The 22545-nt window shown below is 42.7% G+C and overlaps 1 protein-coding gene across 1 annotated transcript in view; it reads left to right on the top strand.

Moving 5' to 3' along the window:
• Positions 1-921: 921 nt before the first annotated feature.
• The window catches only part of SNTB1 (syntrophin beta 1), a 311463-nt gene continuing 289839 nt past the window's right edge, over positions 922-22545 (top strand). Inside the window, exon 1 of the mRNA XM_036752733.1 lies at positions 922-1843. Within this exon, the coding sequence (XP_036608628.1) occupies positions 1204-1843 (640 nt within the window). The 5' untranslated portion in view covers positions 922-1203. The remainder of the gene's footprint in view (positions 1844-22545) is intronic.

A 22545-nucleotide genomic window follows, 5' to 3' on the forward strand; every position in this document is an offset into this window, starting at 1 on the left:
GGATTAGGGAGGGAGGATGGAATAATAAAGCATACAAAATAATAGAACAAAATGAGATTGAAGTCAGGAAGGTAACCTGTCCTAGGAAGCCCGGAGCACAGTAATTCATGATAGCACACATTGGACTAAAACCAATTCCATTCCTTTGACCTAGCATGAAGTAAGTCCTCTGAACAAGGAGAGCCTGGAGGAATAGGGTTACTATGAGGACTTCCCCAGGTTGACCCTGAAGTCTGGATACTCAGGGTATCCTTTTCTCAGGTTCTTTCCTGAGTATGCAAGCTACCTTCTCACTTAGCCCCGGAGTCCCCCTGTCCTTGACTTCCAAACAAAATTCGCTAAGATGAGAGACCAACCGGAGCTCAGCAGAGAAAGGAAGAATCAGGTTGGGGCAAAGTAGTAAGAGATGGCTCTAGATTTATTTCGGAACACGGAAAATTAGAAGAGTATGGCAGGTTTAGGCCAAGAAAGAGAATAGCAGATGTGGCCCAACAAGGCAAGCTGGAGAGAAAAGCAGCTGAGAAGATAGGTGTTGAGAGTACAAAGTCTGTGAAGAGGAAGGGAGCCAGCCAAGGTAGCGAGGGGGTTCTTAGCACTGATTTGGGAGCAGTCCTCGGCTCAGGTCTCCGCTACGCTTAATTGGGGAAGGGGGGGGGGGGCAGGTGGGGTGGTGCAGCATTTGTCTGCCTTTTGCTGCTGCGGCGGAGGCGGCGGCGGCGGCGGCGGCGGCTGGAACAGGTGAGCTGCCAGTGCCAGGTCCCTTCCCTGCCCTTCTCCGAGTGCCCTTTCGAGAGAAACCCTGCCCAGCTCTTTGCAGTTCGGCAGCTCCCCTCAGTTTGGGGTTTTGCAATTGGAGGCAGGGTGCTTCACTCCCCCCACCCCCACCTCCTTCTTTTAGGTTGCTCCACCCCGCCCCGGATCAGGCGAGGGGGAAACCAGCAGAAGCGATTAGCTGGCCCTTGCCAACTCGTGCGTGCGGAGTGTGTCTCTGAACTCCGGGAGTGAAGTCCTGCGGCGGCGGCGGCGGCGGCCGCAGCGGGCGCTGCCTCTCCTTCTCCGCTCCCTCTCCTTCTCCGCTCCCTGTCCTCTCTCTCCCGCAGGACCCCTCGGCCTGCCCCCACCCCCTTCTCTCCAGCACACCCACCCTTCCCCACTTTTTTTTTCCCTTTTGCAATCACATGGTATTTTAAGAATGCTGGAAAGATGGCGGTAGCAGCAGCAGCAGCTTCAGCAGCGCCGGCTGGGGGAGGCGGCGGCCGGGGGCAGCGGAGCGGGCTGCTGGAAGTTTTGGTGCGGGACCGCTGGTACAAAGTTCTGGTGAACTTGAACGAGGACGCCCTGGTCCTGAGCAGCGAGGAGGGCGCCGGGGCTTACAACGGTATCGGGGGTGGCGGAACCACCAATGGCTCTTTCTGCAGGAGCGGTGGCAGCGGGGCCGGTGGTCACGGCCCTGGGGGTCCGGGGGGCGGCGGCGGGGCTGGGAGCGGGAACCAGTCCCTGGACACCACTTTGCCGCCGGGCGGAGGCAGCCCCCAAGTGGGAGTCCGCACTGCCTTCACTGACCTGCCTGACCAAGTACCCGAGTCCATCGCCAACCAGAAGAGGGGCGTGAAGGTGCTGAAACAGGAGCTCGGGGGGCTGGGCATCAGCATCAAGGGGGGCAAAGAGAACAAAATGCCCATCCTCATCAGCAAGATTTTCAAGGGGCTGGCCGCCGATCAGACCCAGGCCCTGTACGTGGGGGACGCGATCCTGTCTGTGAATGGAGCTGACCTGAGGGACGCCACCCACGACGAGGCGGTTCAGGTGCTCAAGAAAGCCGGCAAAGAGGTGCTGTTGGAAGGTAAGGGGTTAATGCCTCCCAGGACGCGCTGAGCACAGACACACAGGCACACTAACAGAGACACACAGGCACACACTCACTCACTCACTCACTCACTCACTCCAGGCTGACAGACACGCACTCAGTCAGGGGCCGCGCCGTCTTGACAACTTTTGTGTCCCAACAACCTCACCTCCCCACCCCAGGAAGCCTACCAGCGTCAATGGAGAGATGAATGAAAAGCCAGGTCGCCTCACCTCGCTTTCCCGAGCCGGGCTTGTAAACATTACCCCTGGGCTGGTACTACAGTTAAGGTCCGGGTCGGACTGGGGTGTGAGGGGTAGGAGGAATATGGTTGGAAAACTTGGAAGGAAGAGGATACTCCCAACCTTCTCCCACATGAGAATTCCTACTCTGGCTCTTTGAGTCTGGGGATCGACTCTAGGCGAATCCGCTTAAGAGACAGGGACCGACCAGGGACGTAGGAAGAGAAGGTCCCCCCTTGTAGGTGCGGTTGGGCAAAGGGTTAAGACCTTTCACTGGCTGCATGTGTGACCTGTGGAGATGGGACTCCCATGAGAGGGAGAAAGAGAAAACTTGCTAGCTAACTTGCTAGCTAAGACGAGACGAGAGTTTTGCTAGGAAAAGGTGGCGGTTTCGTGCAGAAGTTCGCCACTCCTTCTGCAGGGCGTCTGTTGGTCCAGTCAGTCTGGATTCTTGATTGCGCTGGCTGGAGAGCTGTGAGGTCGTTTTCTGCCCACATTTTTTCCCTAGGCTTTGCTGTAGTCATACATCTGGAGGTTCAATCTGCAGCTAGTCTTTTATCCGTGCCTGGAGTGCCTTAGAAACTACTTGTTCGTGAGTCGATTAACCCGAACAACTCTACACCCCCCACTAGGACTGCGTCTGAAATACCCTAGGAATTACTGTTCTTTACAGGTCTGGGGATATCCAACGTTGTGAATGCGAGGGAACGGTTGCAAACCAGATAATTAATTCTTCATGCCATCTGGGGGCAATATTATCCCTCCATCCTATGGAACCAAACATTCCTTCTGAGACCCCGTATGAATCCATTTGTTGTAAGCCTGGGAGCACGGGATCTGGGTGGAGGAAGACCAGACTCCCTGCTGGCCTTGTGGTGGTGCTGCTGTCTCTCTGTGTGAAGCTGTGAGAGTAAGAGAAGCCGCGGCGGAGCCCAGCGCTGCGGGGAAATAGACTTTGCAACTTGTGACAGGTGATGCAACTCCCTGGAATGTTATAGCCCACCTGATGGCCTAGAAGGAACGAATTAAAGTGACGCTGAGTTGGGTGTGGAGGTGTTTCTGTAATCTGACGGGACACCGCTTGGTGCCTCCTGATTCCCTCCTACCCCCCCTCCGCAGCTAACTCAGGCACTAGTCTATTTGCTTTGGCTTGGTGATTAACATAAGTAAACAGTCAAGTTTTTCTTTGCTAAGGTGTGATGGGGTGGGGGTAGTGGGGCCTGGTCCCAGCCGATTGTGATTATATGCGTGTATGTATATAATATACACATCTTCACATACACATAACAACCAACCCTATATCTTTCTGGAGCCCTGTAGAATACTGAGTAAGGGCTAGTAGGGTCACTGACTTCAGGCTCTTATTTTACTAACTATCCCCCTCACCTCTTCTCATTCAGTTTTCTTTCTTTTCTTTGCACTTTTTTTCCCTTTTTGGACACTCCTCCTTCTGGTCTCCGGTTTTCTTACCCGCTATTCAGACAAATAATAATCTAAATAGACTCTTTGTAATGTAGTAGGCCGCACAATCTGAGTTCTAGTCTAGCCTCAGGCTCTGGCTTGTTTTGTGATACTGGACTAGTCTTTCAGTGATGCTAGGAAATTCTTTAGCCGACTTAAATTGCAGAACTGTAGCTCAGCTGCATTGTTTGGAAGTATTTCCTCATTGAGGAGCCTTCTACCGGGATAAAATCATTGGTCTGGACAAAAATAAAAATTATCTAGTAGAGGAAAAAAATTACCCTGGGGTCGGTGGGGTGGTTGTGGAAAGGATAGTATCAAAGAAATATGATGAGGGAAGGAGGGAAGATGCCAGATAGATAATGAGCTCACCAGGCTATGGGGGGAGGCAATATGATGCAGCTGGGGTCTAGATAAAGGGAAGGATGGTGTGCCCATCATAAAGACCCCTAAACTGAGAGGCTCTGTGAGAACAATAGGTGAAGGAACAGAACTATCCTCAATGAACAGCTCCTGAGGATTTCTAGCTAAACCTCCCAGATCTGAGAGATATAGGTTAGGGATAATGGTAGAACTCTTGGGGACCTGGAAACTTTCAGCAACCCTCATAAGAAGTAGAAAGTATGTTCAAAATTAATGCTGGGTGGTTTGAAGCTAGAGGAAATACTTTTAGAATCAGCTAGGGAAACCCTTTCTTCACCCAGGGGACCCCAGATCAGAGAGGACTTACTTGTAGGAGTCCAGAGGCTGCAGACTAAATGTTGCCCAAATTGGGAGATACAACCTGGAAGCAGGGTCTAGGAGAAAAGAAGGATCCCACAAGGCCTGAAAGTCCAACCAACCCAAATATTATTTTAGGCTTAGAAGTTATCTTTTTTCAGCTTCTAAAATATGAACCATTAGAGGATTGAGGGAAAAGGATAGGGGTGTAAACACATCATAAGCTGTGCCTGGACTATGGGTTAGAATGGGGGAAGGAAGGAGGGGGGGAGGGGGAAAGGCAGATAAATGCTCCAGCTTATAGAGCTGAGGCCAAAAATGGAGGGCTAAACCAGGAAAGAAAGGATGTAGGCTGTGGAAGTAGACCCCTTCCTCACCTTTGGTCACTCCTCCAGAACAATGCTTTGCTCCCTAAAGAATGATCATTTCTTCTTTCAAAAAGACAACCTATTGTAGCAGATGGAAAGGAAGTCTCAGAGCCAGGAAGACCTGGATTCAAGTCCTAGGTAATTGTAATACTAAAAGTTACAAAGAAAGTACAGACCTCCTTTGGTAAAGGAAGTTGCTGTAACCCAGAATTCCCTTTGTTAATAAGATCATGGGGTCAAGTCCCTATCTCAATCTCTTAGAATAATATAAGGGAGCGCTTTATTAAGTGTCCTAAGAGAGAGAGAAACTGACATCTTAGTGAATTCCCTCTGGGTAGCCTGTTATCACCTGAAGCTATTTTCCTTCTGATGAAAATTCTTATGACTACCTGTGATTTGACTGACTCCTCTGTATGTCTGCCTGACAGCACAGGTTAGCCAGCAATTATCCCCTGAAGTGTGCCTTTTAGAACCTCTCCCACCTTGTACTGCCAGATCATTTACAAAACAAACTACCACAGTGGCCACGTCCAAAAACTGTATGTCTCATCCTGCACTTTGAGTCCCTAACCTCTCTGTCAGAAGACAGGTAGTATAGTTCACCATCAGTCCTGAGGAATCATGGTTGTTCATTTTATTGATCAGAATTTTAAGTTTTTCAAAGTTGTCCATTTTTACAATGCTGTTAGGATAGTTTTTCTCCTGGTTCTGCTCCCTTCACTCTGCCTCAGTTAATCCAAATCTTCCCAAGTTTTTCTGAAACCATTTCTTTTGTCAGTTCTTGTGGCACAATGGTATGGAATTACTGATTGTTAGAGCTGGAAAATACAAATCATATAGTTCAACTCTCTTATTTTACAGACAAGGAAACCAGAGAGTTAAAGTGATTGGTAAATAGCAGAACCACAGTTCAGACTCAGGCTTTTGATTATTAGTTCATTTAAACATTCACACTACACACTATATATCGAATTTCCTGAACCTAGTATACTACAAACTCAGGGGATTTTGCTAGGCAGTGTTATAGGGGAACAAACAAGCAGACCCTCATGGTTCCTAACCTCAAGAAGTTTCCATTCAAATCGGAAAGTTAGTACATCCATATGAAACTAACTGTATAAGCCAATAAAAGCTAAGAACTAAATGAAGGGCACAAGTGAAAAGTACTTTAGGAGTTTGGAAGAAAGAGAGAAAAGTGCAGTTATCCCTTCCATACCTCAGGAGTTAGGGGCATGGCACCTCCTGAGATTTGAAAAATCTATGTAAAATTTTTTTGGCCCTCCCTTCATACCAGAGAAGTCTGAATTGTTATGGTATTAAAAGATAAAATACATTGCTGTTATGTAATACTATTCATGTATTTTATGCATTTCTGAGTTTCTAAACTTTTTCTGTTTCATCTGCTACTTTCACAAAACTCCCCCCAAAATTCCCATTTAATTTCTCATGCCAACCCACAATGTATTTTTCCCACCTATTTAAATTTTTTTATTTTAAATTCATTTAACATATTTAGTTCTCAGCATTGATTTTCACAAGAGTTTGAATTACAAATTTTCTCCCCATTTCTACCCTCCCCCCCACTCCAAGATGGTGTATATTCTGGTTGCCCTGTTCCCCAGTCAGCCCTCCCTTCTGTCATCCCACTCCCCTCCCATCCCCTTTTCCCTTCCTTTCTTGTAGGGCAAGATAAATTTCTACACCCCATTGCCTGTGTATCTTATTTTCTAGTTGCATGCAAAACCTTTTTTTTGTTGTTTTTGAACATCTGTTTTTAAAACTTTGAGTTCCAAATTCTCTCCCCTCTTCCCTTCCCACCCACCCTCCCTAAGAAGGCAAGCAATTCAACATAGGCCACATGTGTATCATTATGTATAACCCTTCCACAATACTCATGTTGTGAAAGACTAACTATATTTTACTCCTTCCCAACCCATCCCCTTTTGTTGAATTTTCTCCCTTGACCCTCTCCCCTTTCCAAAGTGTTTGTTCCAAAGTACCTCCACCCCCATCAGCCCTCCCCTCCATCATCCCCCCCTTTTTTTATCTTCTTCCCTCTTCTTTCCTGTGGGGTAAGATACCTAATTGAGTATGTATGGTATTCCCTCCTGTGTTGGCAATTTCATCTTGCCCACCTGGCATACAATATTGCCTCAAAGTAATTATCTTAGAAGGTTCGGGCAAAGTGATTGGATCCATCTTGATTTTCCCCACTAAGACTGCATTAATGCCCATTTTCCTCACAGCAAATTGGTATTTCCCTTCGGGTAAATTTAAGGTCATACCCTTCAATATGTCTATTCCAATGATGTATTCGGGAATAGGCACAATAACCACACTATATTCTTTCTTGGGCAACTGTCCAATTTTCATCATTAATTTAACTTGCCTGGCTGATATTTCAGTCCCTCCTAGTCCTGTAATGGTAATAGGAGTTCCATGGCTGAACTTGTCTGGATTTCCATAAATGAGGGTGGCCTTGGCCCCAGTATCTATTAATGCCTCAGTTACCGTAGTTGACCCATTTTTCCAATACATGGTCAAGTTAATGTGAGGTCTGCAATCCAGCCTGTGTATTTCCTTAATTTGGACTGGGGCTCGGCCTGTTCCCTAGTATTCCCTTTCATGTGATTCACTTGGGTATGAAGGTTCAACATCTGTAGCATTTGCAGGAGCAGTTCTTACTTCCCTATCTCTCCTGTTAAAGTCCTTTATCCTGGTACATTCTGTACAGTTCATTGGTTGGAATGCCATCTATCATTTCAAAACCTACCCCTGCTCTCAATAGAGCAGTAAACATTTCTTTCCTTGTTACTCTTTTGGCGCCAAGTTTGCTGGTTATTCACCCTTCTCTCTCAAGGAGATCTATCCCTTCCCCAGTCACCTAAGTCATGTAACTGTAAAATCTTATTTATCACTGTTGTAAGACGGCCCCCTACTTCCCCAAGTAATAAATTCAAAATTAGTTGTTTATAAGCAGGGGGAGCTGTCCTAATTATTAAATTCCTATGAGGCAGTCCCAGTGGATCATTGTAATATTTGTCTGCAGTTCCTATCATGATAGCATTCTTCATTACCTCCTCCTTTAGTCTCATGATACAATCTCTAAGTGAATACCAGGGTCTGTGCTCAGTGGGCCACATAGAATCAGTAGCATATCTCTTATTGCATCCCACAGCGGCTAACGCCAACAGAGTAGTCCTGCTATCACCATCTCCTTGCTGATGATGTTCCCTAAAAGCTTGTTGAACTAGAGGATCATGGCTGATACCTATGAATCTCATACAGTCTGTCCTATCTACTGATATTCCACTGGCCCCTTGATCACTGAGTCTTACCATCCAAGATATTAATGGTTCTCCTATTCTTTGGCTGAATCTACTCAAAATATCTGTGACCTCTTGTGTTGAGAAATCTTCCTGAATTTCCCTCGTAACTGAATCTTCACCTCAGGTTTCTGTCTTCCTCCTTTGTATGGGTCGAGCCCGTGTCTGATCATTTAACCATCTCCCATTCTCTGTGTGAGGGATGTCCTGAATCCTAGTAGGGTTTTGTGCCTCAGCCCCTAACGTTGTCTCATTTTCCCCCCACTCACTTCCCCTGCCACCATGGCAAGGACGAAGCAGGCAGTCAGGCTCTGTCTGGGCTGGAATGCACTCTTGGCTTATTCGGTCTCCTGTTGCTCCTAGCCACATTAATAGAAAAGTTCTCATTTGAGTCAGTTTGTTCTCCTGCTATCTGAGATTCCCCTTCTTGCTGTGGGGTAGGAGTGCCCCCATGTCTTTCACTTAATCTCAATCTTTCGTATACTAGCCGGTAGGCTGATAACACTATCCAGCTTTGCCTAGATAGTGATGCCCCTGACTGAATCCCAACTTCTTGTAAACACCTTTCCAAATCCCTAGGATCTCCTCTCCGTAGCCTTGGTTCCCAGTTTTCACAGGGTCCAGCTTTTTTAGCCAATTCTTTTGCTAGGGAGGAATAAAATGGATCCTCCCACCCTGGGATATTCATCTCTTCCTCTGAAATTGTTCTGCTTCTAAATAGAGATCTTATACCTAGCGATCCCATCCTCGTCAACAAATGTATTAGGAGGGCAGAATTTATAATCTCAAAGAGGATCATATATATGTCCGAAAGGTTCGGAACCACTGGATATAAGAAACTCTCAAAGTAGGAGGCAGAAGAATCAAAGCATATATTTAGGCTCCACAGTAACCAACCCATGAACCAGCATCCCCATTTTGATATATTGATCAAAAGCTTCCAGGCCCAATAAGTACGCCTTACAAGAGTAACCAGGAGGCTACAGAGAAGCATAATGGTGTAAAACAAAATCAAGCTTCCCCCTCTATGGTAAAAAGATTACCCACTGGCCTCAAGTCCTTGTTCAGCTTCCTCCCGTAGGTCAGCTCTGCTACTGGCAGCACCTGTTTCAGCTTTGGCTGTGGCTGTAGCTATAGCAGCCTCTGGCTCCAACGGAAGCTGTTTTTAACCATCCGGCTTCTGTGGGGGGTGTAAGGTACGCCGGGGAAAGCACAGGTTCTTTCAATCTGCTTAAGCAAGGTGAAGGGGTTGACCGGGAAAGCACAGGTTCTTTCAATCAGCTTAAGCAAGGGAAGCAATGTGAAGGGGCCGACAAGCTTACTCCAGTCCAACATACAAACAGCATTCAGTTCAGGGGAAAAAGCCAAATTAGTCAAGGGCACTTGTTGACTAAGTGCTAAGGAGCCCATTTTTGGTTGCCAACACACCTCCTCAGGTCAAATTTGATGAGAGCAAGATTCACTCATTCTCTCCTCACCTGCCCTCTCCCCTCCTCCCACAGAACTGCTTCCTTTTGCCACCTTTATGCGAGATAATCCACCCCATTCTATCTCTCCCCATCTCCCTCTCTCAATATATTCCTCTCTCATCCCTTAATTTGATTTCATTTCTTTTAGATATCTTCCCTTCATCTTCAACTCACCCTGTGTCCTCTCTCTCTCTCTCTCTCTCCATACATATATATATATATACACATATACATATATACATATATACATACATACACATTCACTTATATATATATACATAAACATATATATATATGCATATTCCCTTCAGCTACCCTAATACTGAGGTCTCATGAATCATACACATCATCTTTCCATGTAGGAATGTAAACAAAACAGTTCAACTTTAGTAAGTCCCTTGCAATTTCTGTTTCTTGATTACCTTTTCATGCTTCTCTTGATTCTTGTGTTTGAAAGTCAGATTTTCTATTCAGCTCTGGTCTTTTCACTGAGAAAGCTTGAAAGTCCTCTATTTTATTGAAAATCCACATTTTGCCTTGGAACATGATACTCAGTTTTGCTGGGTAGGTGATTCTAGGTTTTAATCCTAGCTCCATTGACCTCCGGAATATTGTATTCCAAGCCCTTCGATCTCTCAATGTAGAAGCTGCCAGAACTTGGGTTATTCTGATTATGTTTCCACAATACTCAAATTGTTTCTTTCTGGCTGCTTGCAGTATTTTCTCCTTGATCTGGGAGCTCCGGAATTTGGTGACAATATTCCTAGCAGATTTCTTTTTGGGATCAACGCACGATATATTGAAACCACAGTGGGGAAAGTCAAGATGTGGAAGGGATAATATGTGGGCTAGAGTAGTCATGGAAGACTTCATAGAGGTGGGTTTTGAACAGTACATGGACAGACCATAACAGCTGACTTCTTTATAACACCTTTAGGTTTATAAAGTGCCTTATATACATTGTTGCACTTGAAACTCACAACACCCCTGTGAAAGCAGTGTTATTTTACAGACACAGAAACTGAGACTTATAAAGGTTATGTGACATGCCCAAGGTCACAGAGCTAGTCTGTGAAAGATTTTGAACACAGGTCTTTCCAAAGTCAGCATTCTACCCACTATCTCACGCTGCTTATTTGGATAGGCAGCAAGAGCAGGAGGGTGTCCCACAAGAGGAGTGGAATGAACAAAAACACCGAAGTGGAGGGCCAAGTCACAGCCATGGTAGAATAGTTTGGGAAGAACAGAGAATTCGTATAGGAGAGGATGGAGAGATGGACTAAGAATGTAAGTTTGGGGATAGAAGGTGAAGGACTCCGGATGTAAGGCTGAGTTGTTTGGGTTTTTATCCTATGGACAGTAAGGAACCCTTGAAAATTTCTGAGCAGGTGAAGGACAGGCTAAAGTGGTTGTTTTAGAGATTAATCTAGTTGGTTTTGTGCAGAATGCACAGAAGAGGGAAAAGACAATTGTAGGAATAGTCTAGGTTTCTCTTGGGTAGAACATATAAGCCCATAACTCTCTCCAAGGGAGGCCCTAACCAGATTAAAATGCGATTGGGAAATATTTAACAAAATCAATAAAAATACAATAAAACGTAGATAATACTATATTTTTAACTGAGTATATAGCCCACAGGGATTACTTATTTCTGCAGTGGTGCAGTGTTATGTACAGATTTGTGGCCCATTTCTGTTAGAGTTTGACACCATTGGCAATCAAATCACAGGGAGACATTCTCATCTTTTGAATATGAATTCCCAGAGAACTCATTTTGCTTCCTGACAATCCATTCTCTCCATAGGAATATATATTATCTTATATAATAAACCATGCCATATGTAGAGCAGAGCTAAAATAAAGTATCCTTCATCCATTAAGAAGACTAGAGTTTTGCATTCTAAAAGTGGCAGTGACTTTTCAGTCCTTTGCTTCCTGCCTTTCTCCATTCCGCTTAGGATCTATTTTGTGAAAAACTGGTCAAAGGTAGGAGGAGCAGTCTGTGGCCACATATTAGAACAGTGCTAACTGGCCCACACAGGAATGAAACCTCTTCTAGTTAAATTTTAGAACATTAGAAATACACATTTTTCCCCCAGCCCTTCTTGCATAATAATGAATAAGCTTTCTTAAATGTAGAGCTAGTATGTCACTCTTCTGCTCACAATTCTTCAATGACTCCCTATTGCCTTCTGAATAAAGTTTTTATAACTTGTCCAGCGTCTAAGGTCCCCCTTAGGCTAGTGATTAACTATGAGATTTCCTCCAGTTTAAATATAGACAGATGATAGAGTGATATACACACATGTGTATCAGGAGGGCAGAGTTTATAATCTCAAAGAGGATCATAAACATGTCTGAAAGGTTCGGAACCGCCGGATATAAGAAACTCTCAAAGTAGAAGGCAGAAGAATCAAAACATTTATTTAGGCTCCACAGTAACCAACCCATGAACCAGAAGCCCCATTTTGATATGTTGATCAAAATCTTCCAGGCCCAATAAGTACGCCTTGCAAGAGTAACCAGGAGGCTACAGAGAAGCATGATTGCGTAAAGCAAAATCATGCTTCCCCCTCGATGGTAATAAGATTACCCACTGGCCTGAAGTCTTTGTTCAGCTTCCTCCCGTAGATCAGCTCTGCTACTGGCAGCTCCTGCCTCAGCTGTGTCTGTGTCTGTAACTGAAGCTGCAACTGAAACTGACGATGTAACGGTCGCTGTAACTGACGTAACTGTCGTAACTGTCGCTGGCTCCAACCGGAAAAGGAAAAGAGAATCTTCAAGCTGTCCTCTCCCCTCTTATAGGGTTTTTGACATCATCAAGCTCCGCCCAAATGACCAGGGCCGATTGGTTCCTCCCCTAGCATAGCCGTTAACACCTCCCCTCAGCCAGCCCCATGACTCATCACACAGGAAGTTGTCTGCTTCCCGGCATGCTCCCCGGGCCTCCTGCCCCGGAAGAGCAAGCCACAGTGTCCAGAGGCTCAATGAGGTAAGCTGAGTCATTCAAAAGAAAACAAAGGCCATTCTGGTTACACTATGTCTATATATATATATGTGTGTGTGTGTGTGTGTGTGTGTATATGTGTACATATATATATATACTATGTATGCATGTATGTATGTGTGTTACTTGTATGTATGTATATAGTTGTTTGCATGTTTCCTTCCCATTAAAATGTGAGCTCCTGGAGTTCAAGGATTGAGTTTTACCTCTCTTTCTATCCCCAGAGCTCATCACAATGCTTGACACAGTAAGCAATTATCAAATGTAATTTCTTGCTTGTTTTCTAGTGCAGTCTGACCTTTCCAGCCTTCCTTCCTATTACTTTTCTGCCTTCACCCTGTGTTTTGGTCAACTACTTTCTACACCCCCTGTATACACCAAGTACCTTCCTGCCTCCATTCTTTCATTCTCACTGTTTCTGATGCCTGAGATACCTCTTACCTTCTTCATCTGTTACATGCTTACCTATACTTTAAAGTCCAGTCCCCTTGGATTATAGAGCTAGGGCTAGGAGGGACTCAAAGGCCACCTAGTCCAATCCTGATATTTTACAGATGGGGATACTGAAGTCCAGGAAGGGTTTGACTTCTTCAGAGGTATGCAGGTAGAAAACATCAGAGGTGAAATTGGAAACTGGTCCTCTGAGTCCAAGCCCCATGATCTTTTCACCATTCCACAGTTCCTTCTCCCAAGAAAGAGCAAGAAAAGAGTGAAAGGTTGGATGGATATGCAGCATTACCCTTTCCATTTTAAAGTCATAACTAACATTTTTTTCCTGTAGCTAAGAGACCTACCAGCCTGAAATTCTAACAGCTCTTTCTACCTGAGGAGACTAAAACTGTCTGCTTAGATTGCTAAATTGGTTCTTTTTAAGGTTACATATCCTTCTCCGAGTTTGGACCCTACTCTTTAAGTAGAGTTGATTGGCCCCATCCATCAATTACTTATTTCTGCAGTGGTGGGATAACATTCTTCATGTTCAGCGGTGCATTTTAATAGTCACCCTGTGGAGCAGTAAAAATAACTCAGCCCACAGTCCTCCACATCTGTGAGAGGCATCTTGCCCGGCACCCTGTGGGCCTAGTAGAAGGAGAATTATCCTGTGGCCACTACCAGCCTGCTCAAAGGACTCTTTTTTTTTCAATGATGCATTTCAAAGCAGTTAGTATGAAAGAAAAAACAAATGATAATGTGTCTTAAACATCTTACCTCCCTCCTTACCAACTGACTGGCATTAATCAGTGAAAATCGAAGTTAAAGGGTACCCTTTAGCTCCTGCCTAGGGATTCCTACAAAAATATTTAATAGGATCATGGAGTTAGAATTGAAAAAGACCCTTAGAGGTTATCTAATCCAACCCCCTCATTTTCCAAATGAGGGAGTTGAGCCTTGGGAAGTTAAGTGACTTAAAATCACAAAGCTATAAGTGTTTAATATGGGTATGGTGTGGGTATTCAAGCCTCCCTGACTCTCAATCCAGTACTCTTTCCACTATGCCATGCAAATATTGAATGACAGAGCTAGCTTTTGAACCCATGTCCTCTGACTCTCAATTCTCTATCCTTTCCACTATTGTTTCCAACTTAGCACAAAATAAATTTCCGTGTACTCTGCTGCCTCAGTCCTAAGCCCATGTCATATGGAGATCAGTTAAAGGAACTGGGTATATTTAGCCTAGAGAGGAGAAGACTCGAGGATGTGAGATCTGTCACCAATTAGTTGAAGGGCTGTCATTCAGAGGAGGGATTAGTCTGGTTCTGTTTGTACCCAGAGGGCAGAACCAGAAGCACTGAGTGGAAGTTGCAAAGAGCAAATTTAACCTTGACAGAAGGAAAGTTTCCTAACAATTAAAGCTATTCAGAAGGCAAGTGGGTGTCCTCAAGAGGTAGTGTATTCTCCCATTTTGGAAGCTTTCAGGTTAAAGCTGGATGCCAGCTTTTTCTGGATGTGCAAGAAAAGAGCCTTTAATCAATCAGCAAGCATTTATTAAATGGTTCCTTTGTTCAGGGACCTATAGGGGGGGGGGGGCACTTGGGATACAAAGACAAAAGTGAAACAATCCCTACCCTCGAGGGGCTTATATTCTTTTGGGAAGGAAAGGTGCCATATAGGTACATGCAAAATAACTATGTGCAGAATTTATATGAAGAGAAATAGAGACAGGTTGCAGAATGGTATTTCCTGGGATTGATGACGTATTTTTTTCATAAGAACATTAAAAAGTATCCCTCTTTGGAATGGAACCCATTCTCTGACCCTACTTACATCCCCTGCCATGGGGTATGGTTCATAGTGGCTGCTGCCTAACCCTTTTCCTGTCTCTGCTAATATTCCAATCATTCTTTCATATTAAAAAAGAAATATTCCAAAAGATTTGTGCAAGTCAACCCTACCCTTAAGTTAGTCTCAGCCAGAAGGAAAGACTCAAGGAAAAGAAGAATTTTGAGGAAAATGGAAATGATGAGCCTCAGTCCAAGACCAATTTTCAACTCCCACTGCTTTTGGCTACCAAAGGTCTGTGCATTTAAAATTGAAAGGGACCTGAGAAGCTATGGAGTCTAATCCCCCCATTTTGCAGATGAGGAAACAGAAGCCTAAAGAAACTGACTTGCTCACAGTCACAAGCTAATGTGTGGCAGAACTGGCTTTTGAACAAAAGTCCATCTAACCAAACACACTTTCCATGGGGTACCATGCTCCTCCTCCTGCGTCAGCTCTGCGATACTAGTAAGTGTAAGAAAACCCAGCAGATCCTATTTATATAATGCTTTGTAGTTCCAAAGCAGCTTATAGCATATTTGATTTTCACAACAACTGTTGTGAGATGGGTTAGACAAATATTATCACAAATTAAAAGATAAGGACACTGAGGCTCTGGGGTTAAGAGCCTTGCTTATTGAGGCACTGCTAGTGTCCTGACTTCAAGCCTAGTTCCTGGTCTTGTTATAAGCTACTCAAAATAGGGCAGGCTGTTCAAGATTTTTCGAAGTAGAGAGGTTTGAGCTTATCTGCAAGGCTGTTCATTTAAGTTGGATTCAAATCCCTCCTGTGACTTACTAGCTGTGTGACCCAGCTTAAATCATTAACCTCTCCCTCTCATTTCCACACTTATAAAAGGAAGAATTTGACTCAATTATTTTTAAGGTTCTTTCTAGCTCTGAATCTATGATTCCATGATCCCATTTGTTATAATCATTTCTTCCATGGCCATAGTCTTTCATACACCCTAATGTGACCCATCCCTTGGTGAGCTAGGCATTTTTGAGAAATAAAGGGTTCAATCATGTAAGATAAATGAACTCATTCAGGAAATGTACTAACCAATTGGTAAATTGCCATATTAGAACACTGGGTGGTAACTTGATGCCCAGGATGAGTGAGTTAGCCTTGCATGGAAGAGCACTCTAATCCCAGGAGGGTATGTCATTGGCTCTGATGGCTTAAATCACATCAGATGGTTTTCATATAAAAGGAGCCCTCTGTGTGGGTTGTCGTGGTTTTAGAGGGCTAAGAGACATGAGGTATGGTGTTGTGTTACCCGCTGATATTATCCAGAGCCACGTAGAAAAATATGTAAAGGGAAGGGCAGAGTGTGGGCCCTGAGGAGAGAGTTTGCTTACAGAGCAACATTCAAATTTCTTGTCAAGATCTCTAGAAATTCTAAGAATGTGCAGCTTATATTTTCCAGAAGATGCTAAAATGTTTTCTTATAAAATTATGTAAAATATTTAACTTAGATATTATTAGTCAAACATTCCAATTTCTTAATGTCTATCCTGCATTTTGATAACATTATTTATATTTTACATTTCTCCTAGTTTCTATTAAAATTTATTTTATTTTAATTATCTGTTCATGTGTTTGTTTTTGGTCTGAACTTCTCATTCTATCCCTGTGGGAGCCTTCTGGTTTGAAAATTCCTTCCCCAAATCATATTGGGAATTGGCCTATGACTTACACTTTTAGAGAGTCACCAGGGGCACTGAGTGGTGAGGGAGCTTGCCCATAATCCCACGTCTGTCTGGTATTTGAAACAATTTGAATCCATTTCAGTGGTTGAATAAACTGACTTCTATGCTGAATAAAAATCACTATGACTCCTCTTGAGAGGCAGGATTGCCGAATGGATAGAGGGTTAAACTCAGAGCTTTAGGTATTTTCCCAGCAACCAAGAGAGAATAGAGTTAGCCTTCTATGCCATCTTTCCTCACAAGAAGCATCACAGTGGTTTTTACAACTGAATTTTTACAAATTCAGAGGTGAAAAGAATGTCCTTCAAGTTGGGCCCACCTGCAATGATCATGGTTTTATTTTTGACAACTTCACATAATTCTGTCCTCATGAAAAATGGATTTATACAACCAGAGCAAAATTTTGATTGTAGGCAGTTTTATGGATACTAAGGTTGAAGCTTCTTTCACATTCTTTCCCCCCATATTACCCAGATAATTAAGTGGGATGACAATGGGGTAGAAGATGGGCATCTTTTTTACTCAAATTATCCAAATAATTTCTTGAGTTTGTTACTCCCCATTGTGTTTGTTAGTGAAGTTTCACTGGAGGCTTGTTCACAGTTTCTCAAGTCAGATATTTGTTCCAGTGTTGGTTTAAGCAAAACAAACACAAAAAATCAACCCTAAACCAGTAGTTCTCCAACTTTTTGCCATGGTAGAACTCTTTAGTTTGAACAAAAACTTTGTCTGAGTCCTTATGGTAAAATCCTCTAAAAATTATTATTTTTAATGCCTAGTATCACACAACATAAGGCTAATAAAAATAAAACACCACCACAGGAGAACTTCCTGGTTCCTTGGAGCACAGTTTTAGGGCTCATTTAAAAACAAACAAACCGACCTTTGGGTACTTTTTCCTGGATCCTTAAAGCACAATTTTGGAAACACTACCACATTTCCTAATTGAATATGTTCTGAGGTATAGGCAGAGAGCTGTAGAGATAGAATTAGAAGGGAATAAGGCTTGTAGAAACTTTTCTGCCTAAAGCTTTTGTTTGATAAAAGACCTCACCCTGGCAGGGTCAAGTAGGGATCCAGAAGAGTGAAAGGCAGAACTTTTTGACACACAGGGTCTGCTTTCCTAGCTCAGTAGTTTCAGAAATGTAACCCAGGGAAGGAGATACCTCCCTACATAGAAATTCTCTACCTATCAGTCAATCAGTTCACATTTACTAAGTATCTACTGGAGTTACAAAGACAAAAAGAAAAAAAAAACAGTCCCTGGCCTCAGAGAGCTTACAGGCTAACTAAGGTAAACAGTATTTACAAATTAGGTATGTAAGAAATAGATCCAAAATAGGTCACAATTGAAGGCATGATATGAAAAAAGGGTACCACAGAAAACCTCTTTTACCCCAAAGAATCTCCTCAGTCCTCAACTTACAATGTCTGGAAGTGCCACTATGATAAATCTCCTCCTGTCTTTTGAGTAATGGAATCTCTAGGAGTCCTCAGTTTAAAAGAAATATCTAGGGGAGTGCAACTCACTAAGCCTATCAGTTATTGTGATCCACCTATAAATTAATTTTTCGGATTCATCCTAAAAGACTGAGGACCCGCAAGCTGAGCTTCGAAGAAAGAGCACTGAATAGATCATTCCTAAGGTGTCTTGTGGCTTCAACATTCTGAGTTTCTAACTCTGTGTTTTGATGAAGGTGGACCTTGAAAGGGTACCAGAATAGGAGGGAAGGACCAGACAGGGGTCCTGAGCATCCAGGAAATGGCATCTGGTGGGCGGGGTGGGAGGGGGGTGGAGGAAGGTGGGAGTCTATCAAAGTGTTTTCCCTACTTCACTGCTTCTCCTCCCCAGTTGGGTAGATTTATTTCTTTATTTGTGGATGTGCTTTGGAACGTACACAAGATAATTATGGAATGCCTTCCTTTTGACAGCAACCCTCATTTCCCATGCTCCAGTGAAATCAAGCACTCCCCAGCAGAGCCTAAATAGTGGAAGTTTCAGGCCAGGCTATCACTGCCTGGCTGCCATCAAAGACTTGGGGAGGAAGGAACCATGGTTAGTTAGATTTGAGAGAACTTTAACTTTAAATCACAATATATAAAATTATATATTTTGTTTCTAAGTCAATAATTCTCCTGATGTATAATAGTAGGGGACTTGGCTTTAAAAGACCTGAGTTTGAATAGTACTCTGACACTGACTTATTGTATGATCTGTCATAAAACTGCTCTGTCTCAGCTCATCTGTAAAATGTTGATAATATCTACTAAGGGCATCATAAAATTTTTTCAAGAAAAACAACTTTAAAGTGCTGTATAAATGTTCAATATTGTTATTAAGAGTTAATCTTAGAGCTTTAATTGTCCTTCTAACAGCCAAGAAAGAGCTGCATTAAATAACAAAGACAAATTTAATCTTTGCCAGTCCTCAAGAAATATTTCTTTCTTAAAAAAAAGTGTGTACACACACACACACACACACACACACACACACACACATATATTTGTATGTATGTGGGGAGTGTTGAATGGTCAGAATTAGGATCACAGATTTTACACTTAAAAATGTAATCTGACTGCTTAATGGTGCTTGTCATAGAACTGAAGTTTCTAGATTGTCAGAAAAACATGTTCTCCATAAATTCACCTTTGCGTGGATAATTGTGAGACTTCAGGAGAGCATGTTTCTGGAACAATATTCCCATTAATCTATATTTACTGTAGTAAAAATAAATACTTTATAATGTTCCAAGCCACTGAATAAAGTTTTATGGATCTTTTGCAAATGGAACTATGACCTAGGAACTCTCTAAAAGAAGAAAAAATTTTAAAAGAAGTTTTACAAAAGAGTTTTTCTTATCCATTCTAAATAATTGCACATATGTATGTGTGTAACTACTACATGTGTGTCTGTATATATGTATATTGTTTATTCATTCATTAATATATTCAGCAGTCAATGATTACAGAGTACCTATTAAGATCCAGCGTCAAGGCTTATTGGAATATAAGATTCTTGAGGGTAAGGACTCTTTTTTTCTTTTGTTTTTGTATCAACAGCACCAAGCAAAGTGCCATGTATGTAGTAGGAATGTTTGTTTAGTTGAATTAAGTGGGATTGAATTTGGAGTTTTTGTCCTGCCCATAGTACTTTTATAAAGCAGAGACATTCTTCTGGTATTTATCTGTTAATTACTTGTCCTTGTTTCTATACGTATAAAAATGTAAGTTGACCATTGAGCTCCCTGCACTCTCACATCTTGTACATTTATAGTGGGTTTTTTAGGGAACAGGAAGAGGGTCCTGACCTATGATTTTAACAGTGCAGAGAACTCCCAGTGTGGAGAAACTCCTTCTTCCTTGCAGATGGCTGACTCTTTTATAGCTTATAGTCTTAGAAAGTTGCCTTGGGCACCAAGAGGTTAAATAAAAACTTGCATATTCCAGACATCCTGTATGTTAGAGAACTGGGACATAAACCCAGACATTCCTGACTCCAAAGACAAACCTCTGTATTCTAAGCCCTTTTGTTTCTTGTCTTTCAAGGTGTTTAATAAATGCATGTTGAATTAAATCAAAGAAGTTGGACAGAGGAGTGAGGAAAACTACTGGGAGGTAGATTTCACTTCAGTATAAGGAACAACTTCAAAATAGTAAGATCTGTCTGAAAATGGAATGGACTCCCATGGGAGGCAATGAGTTTCTTTTCACAGATGTTCAAACAAAAGCTGTATGACCACTTCTTAGGGGTGTTATAGACAGGATTCATCCAGCCATCAGGGATGGGTAAAGAGCAATAAACTATCAAGTCCTCATTAACCCTCAGCCTCTAGGAAATAAGAAGAAGAAGAAGAAGGAGAAGAAGGAAGAGGAGGGGAGGAGAAGAAAGGGAGAGGGGAGAAGGAGAAGAAATGTAGCTGACAATGACATGGACTTTACAAAGGTTTGCAAAGTAAATCTTGTTTGATCTTCACAATGATCCAGTAAGGTGGGCACCTCAGGTAGTATTATTTCCAAGACCAACTCTGGTCATTATAATTATACATTTTAATTTTCTGTTATTTCTGCTTACATTGTTGTAGGTATTCTACATATTCCTGATTGTACTTATTTCAGTCTTCATCAATTCACATGTCTTCCTGTATTTATCTGAATTCTTCATATTCGACATTTCTTGTGCTATAGAGATATTCTATATTATATTCATGTACAATGATTTGTTTAGCTATTCCCCAGTATCTGTTTTAAAACCATTCTTTTCAAAATTTCCAGTTTTATGTACTCATTCATCTAGGAAGGTTAAGTTAGATATCTATTGGACATCCAGTTCAAGATGTCCGAAAGGCAGTTGGAGATGTGAGATTGAAGGTCAGCAGAGAGTATGGGGCAGGCTAAGTGGATTTGAGAATCATCAGCATAAATATGGTACTTAAATCCTTGGTAGGTGATGAGATCACCAAGTGAAGTAGTAGGGAGGAAGAAGAGAAGCGAGCCCAGCATAGAACCCTGGAGGATATCTGTAATTAGAAGGTGTCATCCAAAAGAGGAGCCAGCAAAAGAGATGGAGAAAGAGAGGTCAGATAAATAGGAGGAGAACCAGGAGAGAGTGGTGCCAAAAACCTAGAGAGGAGTAGAGAGTGTGTCAAAAGCTCCAGAGAAGTTAAGAAGATTGAGGATTGGGAAAAGACCAATGGATTTGACAACTAAGAGATCATCGGTAACTTTGGCAAGAACAGCTTTACTGAAATGATGAGGTCAGAAGACATAATGTAAGGGGTAGAGTGAGAGGAGAGAAAGAGGAAGCACCTATTATAGACAGTTTTTTTGAGGAGTTTAACTACAAAGGGTAACAGAGATGTAGGACTATAGTTAGCAGAGATGAAGGATCAAGACAGGGGTTTTATTTGTTTTGTTTTGTTTTGTTTTCCTGGGTAGGAAAGATATGGGAATGTTCATAGTCAGTAGGAAATAAACCAGTAGTCACAGAGAGTTTCTAAATAAGTGAAAAAATAAGTATGACAGAGGGGGCAATCTGCTGGAAGAAACAGGATGGAGTGGGATCACTTGAATGGGTAGAGTGCTTGGCCTTCGCAAGGAATAATGCCATTTCAATCATGTGAGACAGAGGCAATGGAGATGATAGTGGCAGAAGGCATCAGAGTGATAGGAGATGAGAAAGAGGGGAGAAGAGAGAGCTCACAGTGAATGGCCTCCATTTTTTATGTTAAATGAGGCAAAGTTCTCAGCTGAGAGAGTGAGGGAGCAGGAGGAGCCATGAGACATTTGAGGAGGGATGAAAAGGTCTAAAAGAACTGCTGTAGAGAATGGAATCATGAATTGATAAGGGAGATAAAGTAAGATTGCCTAGCCCCAGCAAGGGCCCAGTTGAGGTTATGCGACATAAATTTGTTGTAGACCCAGTTGGAATGGTTGCATGATTTTCTCCACCTTTGCTTAGCAGTATATATGTATGTATGTATGTATGTATGTATGTATAGGAGTGAAGGTGATAAATGGTGGGAGTGATCCAAAGCTGCGGCTTGGCCAGGAATAATTGGGGATGTGATGAGAAGGCTAGGAATGCAAAAGAGGAAGACAGTGTAGAGTTGAATTGGTTCATCAAAGAGTCAAGATGGGGAAAAGAGGAAAGAGTGGCAAGTGCAGAGAAGATAACCTGGAAGAAAATTCAGGGGTTAAGGGATTGGCAGTCATGTGCAGATGAAGAGTGGGATTTTATAGGGAAGGCATAGGGAGAGGTGAAAAACCTGTAAATTATGACCAGATAATTATGATCAGAGTTCTTGAACATGGAAATGGTACATTTGTGGGTAAAAGCAAGATCAAGAGTACGACCATATTTGTGTATGGCTGAGGTGGAGTGGAGGCATAGCTCATCGGAGGTGAGTAGGTTGAGAACTGAGTGGTTAGAGTATTTGAAGTAGAATCAATATGTATATTGAAGTCACCAGCATTTAATCCCCAAGTTTTCTGACTTCAGAGTCCTTCACCACAGCCCACAAATAACAGAATATTTGTTCTGTTCTTCACTTCTTTTGGGGGCGGGGGTGGTATGGGACAGCTATTTATTTATTCTACCACCACCACTACCACCACCACCAAAAAAATACTTATAAG

This window comes from Trichosurus vulpecula, chromosome 1 (genome assembly GCF_011100635.1).
Source record: "Trichosurus vulpecula isolate mTriVul1 chromosome 1, mTriVul1.pri, whole genome shotgun sequence".
Classification (NCBI taxonomy): Eukaryota; Metazoa; Chordata; class Mammalia; order Diprotodontia; family Phalangeridae; genus Trichosurus; species Trichosurus vulpecula.